Source organism: Anomaloglossus baeobatrachus, chromosome 12 (assembly GCF_048569485.1).
Source record: "Anomaloglossus baeobatrachus isolate aAnoBae1 chromosome 12, aAnoBae1.hap1, whole genome shotgun sequence".
NCBI classification, from domain to species: Eukaryota; Metazoa; Chordata; class Amphibia; order Anura; family Aromobatidae; genus Anomaloglossus; species Anomaloglossus baeobatrachus.
Genome location: NC_134364.1, coordinates 111,584,248 through 111,599,494, shown reverse-complemented (window position 1 = coordinate 111,599,494; position 15,247 = coordinate 111,584,248). Strand labels below are relative to the sequence as shown.

The 15,247-nt window shown below is 44.4% G+C and overlaps 1 protein-coding gene across 1 annotated transcript; it reads left to right on the top strand.

Moving 5' to 3' along the window:
- The first annotated feature begins 1,551 nt into the window (after positions 1 to 1,551).
- Positions 1,552 to 3,341, top strand: LOC142257679 (olfactory receptor 5G9-like). Its single transcript, XM_075329816.1, has 2 exons — positions 1,552 to 1,556; positions 2,405 to 3,341. The coding sequence occupies exons 1-2, from the start codon at positions 1,552 to 1,554 to the stop codon at positions 3,339 to 3,341; spliced, it is 942 nt and encodes a 313-aa protein (XP_075185931.1).
- Positions 3,342 to 15,247: the final 11,906 nt, after the last annotated feature.

Sequence of the window (15,247 nt, the reverse complement as noted above, 5' to 3'; positions counted from 1 at the left end):
GTATGTATAGACTCAGCATGATAGTGCCAGTATAGCACTGGCTTTAGCTTATATAGGAAAATCCTGGTGATTGGTTCCCTTTAAACGATGAAATAAAGACGACATTTTGAATTTTATATGGTGCTGGATCCCCACTTTTTTGTCCTCTCCTAGTGAGCCGACACTCCCGGGCAGACTTCCACACCGCCACATCAGGCGACAGCGCCCCGCCAGCTCTCCCTAGAAACGCCTCTGGCTTGTGCCTCCGCTCCACATGGCTAATTTGTATAGTTTACAAATTAGCCATGTGGACAGAGACAGAGGCGCTCTTCAGATTTTCCGGTACACCGTACCGGCGCGTACCACCGCAAAAAAAGCACTGCTCCTGGCTCTGATGAGGTCCAGGATGGTTCTGCGCAAGCACACAATAATGTAACCTTGCGCACACATGCGCAGAACACTCCCAGACCTTATCAGAGCTGCGACCGTCAGCTCACTAGGAGAATCCTGAAGTATCAATGTGAGCTGTGAGGATCAGAAAACGACTGGACGGGTGATGGTGAGTAGCGAGTTGAGAATAAGATTTTTTTTAATGTTTTGATGGTCCTTTATAATTTAGAAAGCATGGTCGGCCAATAGCTACGATTTCGGTGATATCAAGTAGAAGCAAACTAGGAAAAAACACAGAATTTTGGCAAACACAAATATTTTTAAAAATATTAGTAGAATTCAATCCAACTTGAGTTTACTCTAGTATAGAACAAATAAAGTCACTATTTAGTTTTTTTCCAAAAAAACACAAACTACTGAACGACATAATGTAATATTTGAAGTTTATGAAACATTACAGGTTAAAAATATATAATGTCACACTTGGTGGCGAAAAACGTCACACTTTGCTTGGCTTGTGCCGTCACATCTTGTTTTTTTGTTTTGTTTTTTTACAAAATTAGTAATAATGATGGTCATGATTAATTTCATTGCTGCACTTGCGTAAATTAGTTTTTAATTATTATATAGTCACTAAAATATAAACAAAATTCAACATTCACAACAATTTTAGATACTCTTTAATGCAAAATCATCCAAAAATACAAGTGGCAGAATTATGATATATCTCATTTACTCATCCACACCTAAGGGGTTTTTCTCCTGTTTAGCAAAAAAAAAATTTTTAAAGGATTTCTCAAAATAAAAATGTTCTTGGAGGTTCTAATTGCTATAATGTACATTTAGATTTCCTAAATTACCAGGAATTAAGAATCTAATAAAGCCCCAGTGGTCAATGTGAAAATTACAAGAATTCTATTTTTTAACTTTAAAGGGAACCTGTCATCAGAAATTTTGCACTAAGCCTAAAAGATTCCCCCTCTGCAGCTCCTGGGCTGCATTCTAGCAATGTTCCTGTTGTTTATGTGCCCCTTTTCTGACCAAAATAAAGACTTTGTAAAGTGGTACTATTTTGTATTCAGATCTTGATAATGGTACACGGGGGTGGGCTCTCTGGTGTCCGTTAGTCGGCTTCCCTGTCGCTTTAGGCCGTCCCCCATCGCGCAATTTCAAAGAGGTGACATGAGGTAAGTTGGCCAGCGCTTGCGCAGAACGGTGGAGGCGGCGGTGAAAACGCATGCGCGAGATTATGGCCGCCCATAATCTCGCGCATGCACAACACATCACCAGCGATCACACTGCACATTGCAGTCCCGCCAGAGTGGCACGGCGCATGCGCGAAATTATGGCCGCCCATAATCTCGCGCATGCGCCGTGCCACTCTCGCGGGACTGTGCAATGTGCACAGTGTGACCGCTGGTGACGTGTTGCGCATGCGCGAGATTATGGGCGGCGCTGTGACTTCCATCAGCAAGTACCTGCCCATAATCTCGTGGTCGCGGTTTCACCGCCGCCTCCACCGTTCTGCGCAAGCGCTGGCCAGCTTACCTCACGTCACCTCTTTGAAATTGCGCGATGAGGGACAGCCTAAAGCGACAGGAGGCCAACTAACGGACACCAGAGAGCCCACCCCCGTGTACCATTATCAAGATCTGAATACAAAAAGGTACCACTTTACAAAGTCTTTATTTTGGTCAGAAAGGGGACACATAAACAACAGGAACATTGCTAGAATGCAGCCCAGGAGCTGCAGAGGGGGAATATTTTAGGTTTAGTGCAAAATGTCTGATGACAGGTGCCCTTTAATATTGATAGTAATATAGAAAATAATGACCTAAAAATACATGTAATATAACACAAAAAAAAGGATTTAAACATCACTTTCTTGGGACACAAACCTTTTGATACCTCTTAGGATCATGATGATGCTTGAAGCAAATAACAGGATTTGAGGTTTATAATTTTATGACTCTTGGTTGACTTGTCTAGAGAAGAAATGTTAAATATATTAACACTGTGTTTAATATTTACAAAGGAATGAACACAACCACAGTACAGTTAAAGACATATTTCTAATAGGATTACAAATGCACCGCAATCTGAAAATCCCTTGCTTCCTTCTTTTTCTTATATTATACAGTGTGACAATATCTGGTAACATCATGATTGCTATACTTGTATCAATATCTCCCAATCTCAAACATCCAATGTTCTTCTTTTTGGGACACCTTTCCATTTTCGACATCATGTTTACTACCAATATTGTTCCTAAGATGTTATGTGCCATCATAAACAATGGTGTCACCATATCGTTTGCTGCATGCATCATTCAGCTTGAGTTCTTTGGTATCTCTTTGGTTGCCGAATGTCTTCTCCTTGCGGTTATGTCCTATGACAGATACTTGGCCATCTGCAACCCTTTACGTTACATATACATCATGGACCCCAATCTGTGCATTCAGCTTGTTACCATATGTTGGGTCTTAGGCTTTACTATACCATTGGTGACTGTTATTATGACCAGTAAACAAGATTTCTGCGGGCCTCATGTCATTGACCACTTTTTTTGTGATTTAGTTCCTCTTCTTGAGCTTTCTTGCTCGGATACATCATCTGTGATTCTGGAAAATATATTATTAGCTACTCCATTAACAATGTTTCCACTGGTTTTTATCACCGTGACCTATATTTACATCTTCATCACCATCCTCAAAATCCCATCCACATCTGGTCGCCAAAAAGCTTTCTCCACCTGTAGTTCTCATCTGACTGTGGTAGGAATGTTTTATGGGACACTGGCTTCTCTGTACGTTGTCCCATCAAGTGGAAATTCGCTGAATGCCAACAAAGTCCTATCTCTTCTATACACTTATGTCACCCCGCTATTCAACCCTATTATATATAGTCTGAGGAACAAGGCGATAAGGGTAGCTCTAAGAAGATATGCTTTTAATAAAAAGGACGATATGTAGACATGACGGTTAGGGGGTCCTCTCGTCTGTTGGCCTGGCTGCTTTTAGAGAAAGGAGAATATGTAGACATGATGGTTAGGGGGTCCAATCGTCTGTTGGCCTAGCTGTCTTAAGAGAAAGGACAATATGTAGACATGACGGTCAGGAGGCCCACTCGTTTGTTGGCCTGGCTGTCTTTAGAGAAAGGACAATATGTAGACATGACGATTAGGAAGTCCACTCATCTGTTGGCCTGGCTGTCTTTAGAGAAAGGAGAATATGTAGACATGACGGTTAGGGGATCCACTTGTCTGTTGGCCTGGCTGTCTTTAGAAAGACTGCACGGGCTCATCCTATTGAATGCCCGTACTCCTTCCCAATGGGCACAGTGAGGGTATCACACTCCAGTAAGACTTTATTGGGTCACTGTAGAGGCAAAATGTTGGATACGTATATGTGTAAGATTATATATATATATATATATATATATATATATATATATATATATATATATAAAATATAAAGCTGAATGTGTATATGTATGTGTGTGTATGTATGTATGTCCGGGATTGGCATCTGCACCGTCGCAGCTACAGCCACAAAGTGTTGCACACTCACACTTCTGGACCCCGAGAGCGTCATAGGCTATGTTTTGAGGGAAAATTTTAACCCTGCGCTTTACAGTTATTCACCAAAAAGCCTGCCTCCATTAAAGTGAATGGAGCTGGGAGCCACAGTGCAGCCAGAACTTCAGAAGAATGCGCAGCCACACCCTTATATGGAATATTGGCATGTCACAATGCAGCCAGGGAAAGAGACAGACACAGACAGGGAAAGAGGCACACACAGACAGGGTAAGAGACAGACATAGATAGGGTAAGAGACTGACACAAAGAGACAGACACAGACAAAGAGACAGACTGACAGGGAAAGAGAGAGACAGGTTAAGAGGCAGAGACAGGGAAACAGACAGACACAGGGAAACAGACAGACAGGGAAAGAGAGGGAAAGAGACAGACAAAGACAGGTAAAGAGACAGACAAAGAGACAGACACAGGGAAAGAGGGAAAGAGACAGACAGGGAAAGAAACAGACAGGGAAAGCGACAGAGATAGACAGACAGGGAAAGAGATAGACAGTGAAAGAGATTGAGACAGATGGAGAAAGAGACAGAGACAGTCAGAGACAGACAGGGAAAGAGACAGACAGACAAAGAGATAGAGAGAGAGACAGAGATATATACAGAGGGGGAGACAGACATTATATTTACATTTATATCTATTTGTTTTGTGGTTTGTGTGCAGAATACATTTTTGTTAATACATTCTATTTTGTTAACAGCAGTTATTAACCCGGGTGGAGCCGGGTAGTACAGCTAGTATATATATATATATATATATATATATATATATATATATATATATATATATATATATATATATATATATATATATATATATATATCCTATTAACAAACATACACCTGGCAATGCACACCCCCCAGATAGCCATTTTAGCCCTTAGCAGGGATGGGGGGGGAATGAGTTTTCATCAGTGGGTGGGGAAAATATAATAGGCTATGGACTTCATTCCCTTCACTTAGGACTAGCTCCCCCACCCCCATTTCTGCTGGGTTTATAAAGGTAAGAAATCACAGGATCTTTCTCTTTGACCTCCAGCAGTACCAGTCAAAGATTGTCCCTTGTCAACGAGCTTAATGGGCTAAGTATATAAAACTCTCCTGCATCTTCCAGCCTCCTGTATGCTTGGATCCCTACATTACACCTGAAAGCATTGTAAACTGGGATTAAAGGGAATGTCAGCAGGCTTTTGCTACCTCATCTGAAAACAGCATAATGTATGCAAAGACATCCTGAATACAACAATGTATCACTTAGATTACTGGGTGTAGCCGTTCTGACATAATCTAACATTTTTTTTTTTGCATGTAGCAGAGCCCATACAGCTGCCCGGGACCACACCAGGCTCTCAGTGTACATTTCCATACACAGAAGATGCTGATCACAGAAGGGACAAAGTCAGAGTAGAGCTCATGTGCTGCTGAGACTCACTAATGATAAAGATAAACAGGCTTAAGCTAACATTTCAGGTAAACAAAAACTCACTTTGTAAACTGAATCCTAATCCTTACAGCATGCTGTTTTGAGATTACAGAACAAAAACCTGGTGACAGTGTCCCTTTAAGCCCAATATACCACACCCTAACTTCACTTAAGTACCTTAACCCCTTGGGGCCATATATACAATTGAAACCAGAAGTTTACATATACTATCTAGAAAGACACATCTGCAGGTTTTTCCTTCCGCTCTCTATAAAGACACATCTGCAGGTTTTTCCCTCCACTCTCTATAAGAGAGGAGGTTTTTCTCACTATCTGACATGAAATCAGAATAAAACTTTCTCATTTTAGGTCAGTTAGGAACCAAAATTATTTATATTTGCCAAATGCCAGAATAATGAGAGAGAATGTTTTAAGACATTTTTATTACTTTTTGCAAAGTCAAAAGTTTTCTCCATGTTTTTAGTATTTGGTACCATTGCCCTTACACTGTGTGACTTGGGGGAAACGTCTTGGATCTCCTTGGCTACTCACAATAGTTGGTGGAATTTGGGGGCCATTCCTCCTGAAAAAGCCAGCACAGAAGCCTGATAGACGCCTGACCCAAGCCAGCAAAACACTGATTTTGGGAGCCCCCCACTCAGATGAGGTAGTAGTAAGCTTAGGAAACCGAGCAAGCACAGACAGGTATGTGGCCAAGTGACCCGGGCTCTCCAAGCAAATTTGTAGGCTCAATGTTGTGAAGTGGAGCAGTTCTGCAATCCTCCAGCTGAAACCATGATTCCTAGGCTTAAGCATTGTAGAATAACCCTGGTGACAGGAGCAGGCACCATGTTATATCCCTCAGCTCCCATTTCAGGGCATTATGCCCTATAGGATTGTGGGGAGATAATCATGACTGTTCCCTCATTGTTCGCTAGTTCAAATAGACTGTATAATTGTCCTCCAAAGAATGCAGACTTATACACCGCAGGGGGCTGATGCACTCCATAATCAGCAGGTATTTCACAAATTAACATACAAGAAGAGGCACCGGACAGTCTCACATGAAACAATGTCTCATGTCCATTCACTTGCTGAACAAAGGAATAGTATGTCTGGTATTATTAAGAATACTTCAAGTGTTCATATATTCCTCATTGATGATGAGTCGTCACAGACATCATATGAGCAATTTTCACATAGGAAATTATATTTTACATGACTAAGATCCCAATTATCCTCAAAAGAATGTATAATTCCTGAAAAGCTGAAAAATAAAAACAATCATGTGTGTTTTTTAAAGAAATAAATGTCTTGGTGTTATTATAGCTTGTATTACTTTAAGTCTTTGATTACTGTTGACTCACCGCTGGCTCACCGCAGCAGCCGGCGGTGATTATACCGACATGAGCTAGGATGTACCCAGTACTTTAGGAATTGGAAAATTGGAAGAAAGTTTGACTTCATAACTTGTTCTAGTTTCCCCAGTGCTGATAGAATCACTGACATATTTGAAGTAGCAAAAACTGCTTAATCACAAACTTTTTCATGTAGACCGAGAAATGTGTAAAAAACAAACTGAGCGTTATTTACCCGCCTGGGGTCCAGAAGTGCTTCTATGCCGTTGCTTTGGTCTCTGGTGCAACGGTGAAATCATAACAACAGCACTGCAGGCAATCACTACAATAAGCGAATCGTACCATCTTCTCAGCTGAGCTTAGTAATAGGGTAACCGTTCAGTTGTCTGGAGGAACAAACTGAATCGGCTGCTGAGTCTTCACTACTGCTACCATGGGTGGCGATAGGTACACAAGCTGGTAAGCAGCTGGCAGCCCCAGGGGATCTGCGGTACCTAGGCAGCTTGCACCACGGATACAATAGTCTCTTGGGATAAGAACAGCAGCAGCAATCGGTGTAATGAATTCAGCCGGAATGGATGGATGGTTTAGCAGCAGACAATGAGAATACTTGTAGTATCGGTGTTACGTCACCGCCAGAGTCTGCTCCAGCGACTTCTGCTCCGATCGCCAGGCGACGCCGTGTTCCTGCCGTGGATGGTGCTGGTGATGGGAGAGATGTCGATGCCAGCGGCACCAGTGGGCGCAGGCTCCAATCATCCACTGGGCTGGGTTAGCTTGGGATCTGCAGTACCGCTGGCTGACTGTGGGTGGCATGTGTCTTCCAGGTGAAGTTGCCAGCGTTCAGCTACAGCCAATGGGAAGACACCACACCCTTCTTATTTCCCCTCCTGTCACATGATCACTGCCAGATATAGTTCTGATTTTCCTGGCTCCTGTTACGTCGTATTCTGTTGGTGATTCCTGTGTTGACTTCTGCGTGTTTTTGACTACCCTTCTGCCTACTGTTTTTGTACCTTGCTGCCTGACCCGGATCTGATCTCTGCTACGTTTGCTGACTACGTCATTGCCTGCCGATTCTGTCCCTGTTCCGCAATTCCTGGTTTGACCCTGCCTGACTACTACTCTCATCGGACTGCAGCCTTCCACAGGTAGTGATCTCCAGGGTCCTGTGTAATTCCAAATCCCTGTATAGGGGTTAAAGGGCTTCAGGGTTCTGGGGGTCCTACTTGGTGAGTGGCTTCCCTCTAGCCTCCCCTTTACAGCCCATCTGAGTCTGTGGATCCAGGCAGGCGTTACAATCGGGTACCATAGTGGACAAATTACGTGAATACTTGGGTCGCGGGCGGAGGGGCCGCGCTCGCTACGCTCGGGTCCGGGGCTGCTGCTGCTCGGTGGCTCAAGCGGTGGGCCGGACCCGGGGACTCGAGCAGCGCTCCTCGCCCACGAGTGAAAAGGGATGGTTTGTTTGGGGGAGATAGTCCGTGACGCCACCCACGTGTCGTGGTGATAATGGGCACCACCACTGCTGGTGACGGGGATCCCGGGAGCGATGGCAGGGAGCAGCTAGGATGTTGGTTCCCCCTCCGTGGGTAGCGGTTGGTGATCCCGGCGCCCGGTGGTGGTACGGGGAGGCATGGTAGCTGGGGTGCAGGGTTGCGGAGGCAGCGTGGCGCGGTGCCGGATGGCACTGTTGTACTCACTCAGGCACAAATTCACAGAGTCTTTGGTAAACTAAACGGCTGGATGGACAAGTCCCACAGCCGGCTGCAGTGTGTTTGCTCTCCCCAGAACGGTTGATGGTGGCTGTCTTTGCCTGCACCGCTGTGTATGAATTGACTCCGATGGTTTCCCACTGGTAGTCCGCTCCCCGGCGTGTATGTACCGAAGGAGCCCGTTTTGCCCGCAGGCGCTGGCCCTTGGATTTCTAGCCTATAGCGGGGGCTTTTTATCCTCACTGTGTGGATGGTTGCCTTCTGTCGGGTCTTGGGTTTTAGGGAACCCCTGGGGTTCCGGTCACTATCGGATTTGACCGTTGTCGGCGGCTCCTAGCCTGGTCGGGGTCTGATGGCCCTGTCTTTGTGCTTAGTGCAGATCTGCTCCCCGGCTCGGTACCGGCGGGCCACCGCCCGTCCCCGGTCCTACGGTTCCGCTGACTTGCACCACCTCCTGCAGACGGCCACCACCGTCTGCCGACCTTGCTGACAGTGCCTGGGCTCCTACCCAGACACTAACAGTTTCTCTACTCAACTTCTTCACTCCACTGCACTTGAACTCCAAACTTAACTAACTGCTTTTCCTGCCTCCAGGCCTGTGAACTCCTCGGTGGGTGGGGCCAACCGCCTGGCTCCGCCCCACCTGGTGTGGACAGCAGACCCTGGAGGAGGCAACAAGGATTTTGTTTGACTGATGTTGACTATCCAGGGAAGGGTGTGTGTGTGATGTTATGTTTGTGACTACCTGGCTAGTCCAGGGCTTCACACTTGCAGCAGTGGTCATCACTGTAGCCGGCAGATGTGGATGGTAGTAGCAGCAGCAGATTAGAAGTGCACTAAAACACAAACAGCAACAGAATATAGATCAGTAACAGCAGCAACAGCAGCAGCACTGAAGACCTGAGAACTAGCAGCGTAACTAACTTGTTGCCCAGGCACCTCCCTTAAGTGGTAGGTGCTTTAAATAACTAAACCCTCTCAGCCAACCTGAGAGGGACTTCTATATCAGGGCATAATAGCCAATGAAGAAAAGTGGCCCAGCCACATGCTCACCCTATGGGCGTTCCCAGGAAGCCTGTGCAATGTGTTGAGGCCCCAGGAACGGAGCAGCCAAGAACGTCCGGCTGGGAAGGTCAGATGAACAGCATCTCTGCCGGGGGAAAGAGAAGAATAGCTTCTGCACTCTCATCATGCTCAGTGCACCTCTCTTAAGCCGGGACGTGTACACCCGACTTCAGATGAGGCTCAATGTGAGTGAATACAGCCGTGCGCATGCGCAAAATTTCCGGGGGCTGGCGGTAATGCTGGCTTGTGAAAATCATGTGATTATGCCCACAGGGGTGTGATATTATGGAAAGAGGGCCGACTAGTCTGGGGAAACAAAGCCCTATTGAATAGTCAAGGTATAATTAACACAGAAACAGCGCACTTAATAAATCCTTTTTTAAACATTTTTACGGAATAACATTACACAAGGCTGATTATGGAGGGCATTCAAACATACAGATGTGAATGCTGCTGGAGGGCAGAGGGGACCAGACAGGTGGCCTGTAAATTCAGATATAATGTCCCCCCTGGTCATCATAAGGCCCTGAAGCCCCTCTTCAACCTCTTACTCCGATTCCAATCTTCCCCTCTCGTTGTTGTCTCCTCCTCAGCCTATTAAAGAAAAAAAAGTCACCCCTCACCCCCATGTCCACATATTTTTCTGCCAGGACTTTTCAAATGACACAGGCATGTGCGTTGTACTGACATCATCAAGGTGCGCACACCTATGTGACAGAGAAAGTGTTGGGCAGGGAGCAGGGGACAGAATCCTGAGTCCTGCTGCCTGCACTGTGCGGAGGTGTGGGATCGCTCCCTGCCTGGCACACTGCTTGTCATGAGGGCAGTCTTGCCAAGGGCCCCCTGGAGCCTTGAGCTCCGGAGAACTGTCCAGATTGCCCTCATTATTACTTGGCTAGCATGGGCCCCCTGAACCTCCGGGCCCCGATGCAGCTGCACCGAATCCATCAGCGGTATGTCCGCCACTGATTCATATGATAAAATGAGGCTGAACAGTCATGTTCAATCCAAACAACAACCATACAAGTATACCACCACACTACAAGATGATAAAGCCAGGCTTACCTTCTCCAACATGTGAATAAATCAATAAGTGAATAAACATGTCGTTACTCAATGTTATTAGACGACTTGATTTTTCTAAAAAGGGGAAACCTGACATTTTTGTATATTAAATAAGAGTGTTTCACACCCTCAAGAATAAAATGCGCTATAATTATATAAAGGCGACTGATATAAAAATAGAAAAAAATAGAAACCCTTAAAAAATAAAAAAAAATAAAAATATGTCACACGTCTTTCTTTTTGCAGGTGGAATCCTCCAAAATGTGCCGAAGGCTCCTTGCTGCTACGAGGCATGAATAAAATATAAATTAGCAGTGGCCCGAAAAGAACAACAAAGAAGACAGAAAAACGAGACATAAACCACCAGTGTAAAGTCCTAAAGAGAAAATATCAGGGACACATTGTTGAATGGATGTCATACATGTCAACTCCAAGTACATCACAGGACCAATGACTCGAGAAGATGTTAGTTTACAATATTCCATCTCCCTCCTCATTTACTTCCATTATCCCTTTAAAACATAAAGTTCAAAAACTTTTCATAACTATTGAAACTTACTCAAGAAGGTTTACACTAGTGGACCTTCTGTAAGGTTTTTGATGGTTGTCCTACTGCACAACCTAATTTTTGCTTCTGCCTGGACACAGACAACAGGATGTTCTCCTTAAAATGGACCTCTCACTTGATTTTAGATTTTAAACTGAGTACCTCCTACAATTGCCGCTCCTCCACTGATTCTGGAACAGTTTCTCTTTTTCTTCTGTGCCCCTCCGTTCCAAAGTTATGCCCCTCGGAAATAAAGATGAAAAATGTTTCCTTTCAACCAACTGAGCAGGACTTCTCTGTCCGTATTTTCTCTTTCACCTTTCATGCTGCCCAATGAAAAGGCGGAGTTCTATGGTATACGCCCATGAGGAATCAAAATTTTGAGCATTTATTTCCAGAGGGTATAACTTTGGAACTGAGAGGAACGGAAGAACAATTGTCCCATAATCAGTACCAACTTGAGGATGAACCCTGTAGTAATAAAACAAACCAGTGTAAGGTCCTCTTTTAGTACATTATTATACAGTACCAATTTCATGGTTCAACCCAAAATGGAAAATGATCCTGTATCTTCACAACGTCTTAATATCTCCATGTTTCACTGGTTGTGAAGGTCTCGTTTGATAGATCTGCTTTATATCAGACAGCATCTTAAATGACTTGAGGATCATAAAGGTGGACTTCTAGTTGAAATTAGTGTAGAGTACCTTCATTTCATTCAAGACTGGGTGCAGACCACCATTTTTAGGGTTCCAGAGCCCTGGTGTCAGTCAGGATCACTGGGAATCCCAGTCGTTAGACTCCCGGCAATCAGCATGTTGTCTCCTATTCCAATGCCGTCCATAAATATTAGACGTGGGTCAAGCGATCCTGCTGATATTGATGAGTCTTAATAACAGTCTAATGTATATAAGACATGCACAGATAATTCTAGGGGAATTTAAGGATCGGCATGTGTAATTTCGGACTGCAGATCCATTTGTTCAATAGGAGATGAGCTGCCGTTAGACATCAGCGGCTCTCATAGAGCAAGATCACTTGGAAGAGCAATCGCGCCTGATTATGGGAGAGACGGTTAAGATCGCTGCTGGTTGACCATACACTGACCACCATCTTAGGTTTATCGGGGGCTTATAAGGATTGTTTTTGGGGGTAATTTACTTGAGTCGAGCAGGTCAAACTCTCTGAAAAGGCTCAACTCGAGAAACGAGTATTATCAAAGTCAATGATTGAACAGTCCGGCTCTTCATACACAAACAGAGCATTTCCAGGGAAACAGAGGGCGGGGGTATTTTATCTTTTTTTTTTTTCTTGACACACATTTGAAAATGTTTTTCTTATCCCCCGGGAGAGCCAATCAGACACTGCAAATGGCTCGCACGGGGGTGCCACCTCCCATCATTCAGTAAAAGGATCCAGCTCTTTGAGTTCTTGTTTTAAGGACGACACATCCGAGCACCCACAATAGTCAGCCAAGCACCTGAGCCCCCCGAAGCTTGATCAAGCAGTGGTGAGCAATGAGCACGCTTGCTTATCTCCACTCATCTTTTTTCCTTTCTATATATTTCCACGGTTGTCTACTGTCATGACATAGAGAGATTACATTTCCTTATATCATAAGTTACCATTCTCCCTACCCTACCTACTACCCTACCCTCATCTACTGTATCCTCACCCATCCCTTGTAGACTGTGAGCGGTCGCGGGCAGGGATCTCTCTCCTCCTGTACCAGTCTGTGCCTTGTATTGTTTATGATTATTGTACTCGTCCCTATTATGTATATCCCTTTCACATGTAAAGCGCCATGGAATTGATGGCGCTATAATAATAAATAATAATAATAATTCTCCTCTATCAATGAATTTTAGAGTCACCTTTAGTCAGACGGCTATATAAATCGGATGTGCATCGGAATAAAATGCTCGGACTGGATGGCAGCTCTCCCGATCTGATCACGACAGCTTCATGTAGTTCTATGCAGCTGGCCCGCTTGAGTTGTGAGATCCGCCGGCCAGATCGTGCATTGTGTTCCAATATCACTTCAATTTATACAGCTCGGACTGTATAATAAGACTGCGCTCTTATTAAGGTATGACTATCGGTTTATCACATTGTTCTTGTAACTGCAAGCTACCGACTAAGCAGGACCCTGAGGTACCCTGAAACCCTTTAACAGGAATCTGGAATTACTGCAGGGTCAAGGGGTTCACTGCCGATAGTAGGCAGCAGTCCATTAAAAATAGCCACTGGTAATGTACCGCACTCAAGGTAACATAGATAGCAAAGCAGCAGAAAATGGGGTACAAAAATGATTAAAATATAACCTTTAATAAATTCCTTTAAAAGGAAGCAGGAGATCCTTACTTCACAGAAGTTATCTTAAAACCAAAAGCACACAACAATGCCCTTTTAGCATGTATAGGGGTTCCAAAAAGGCCAGGACTGCACCTGAGTAGATAACAAGACTAGTGTGCTGAGCTGTTCAATACGCACACCAGGACAGCTCACCAGCAGGGCTTGGACAGCCACAGTACCAAGAAGGTCCAAAAACCCTGTGTTTTAGAGATAGGAAAGGATGGAACAGTCTCACCCAATCAGACGGCGATCCATCCACTACCAAACAAAAAGATCCTCATATCCTCCTGGGCGTCCCAGTAGTCCTTTTAATGGACTTATCAAATGGACCCCTTAATTAGGATTGAGGTCCCGATGTCCCCGTTCTCCCAACGCGTTTCTTACAAAGGTAATCGTCAGGGGAGTCTTAAGTCAGGTGTCGGTCCTTACACATAAGGACTGGACAAGACATGCTGTAGAAAAATAAATACAAAACATAAGATACTGATAACGCAGGATCAGCTTACCAAGAAAACCGCTAGGAAAATATGTCAGCAGGGACTTACCGGACGGCAGCAGCGGGGCTTCCAAACACTGCCCAGTGACCTGGACAGACGTCACCGGAGCAGGCCCTGGAGACGAGACAGTTCTGGAGGAATTTTGCCACACTCTTCTTTTCAATTTTGCCTATAGGGCGGTTGCCTTACTTTCAATCTTCAAAAATGCAACTATGCTTCTCGACTTTTTTCTTGCTGGTAGGCGATGTTCTCTCGATGACTCTGATTCTACTAGCAGAGGCCGCTTTACTTTTGCAGTAACATAGTGCATTTGCACTAAAGCTGGGTCAGGTTCAGACCAGCAAATGCAAGTTGTATGGCAGTTTGCAAGCATCCACTCTTTGCCTACGAAACCTCTGAGGTGCCTGGTAATCTTGGCAACTTTCCGTAAACTAGAGAATTAAACATTCTTATAAATCATCAGTGGTCAACCACTGTGCCTGAAAGTTAGTATGAGTTTTTTGGTATCCTGGCAAGAATCTCTGATATAATCACCGAAGGCTTTTTAAAGCTTGCTCAGGCAGCCATTGATGCATGAGTAATTAGGAGGCTCTGTTGTGACAGGTTACACCCTTGTTTCTGCTCTCAAGATGTCTGTTTAGTATTTTTTTTGTTATAGCAGTCTACAATTCTGCTGCTCCTGTGGTTAACTGTACCCCTGATGAAAGATACTAGATTGTTCAGAGTAAGCAACCAAAGGGTCACTTCCTGATGCAAAACACTTCTTTATTGAATCTTCATATTACAAGCTGCGGGGTAGGTGTTCGGGTGCTGCTCGCACACCTACACCGCAGTTTGTAATATGAAGATTAAATACAGAAGTGTTTTGCATCGGTGAGTGGCCCTTTGGAAGCTTTATTTGAATAATCTGGTATCTTTCATCAGGGATACAGTTAACCACAGGAGCAGCAGAATTGTTGTTTGCAATAACAAAAAAAATTACTAAAGACGTGCTTTGCATCGATGAGTGCCTATATTTTTTCTCCAAACTGTTTTTGTTTCTTAATGATCCTGAGAAGGTTAAGCACTACCATTAGGCGGGCTTTGCACGTTGCGACATCGCAGGTGCGATGTCAGTGGGGTCAAATTGAAAGTGACACACATCCGGCATCGCATGCGACATCGCAGTGTGTAAAGCCTAGATGATACGATTAACGAGCGCAAAAGCGTCGTAATCGTATCATCGGTGCAGCGTCGGCGTAATCCATAATTACGCTGACGCG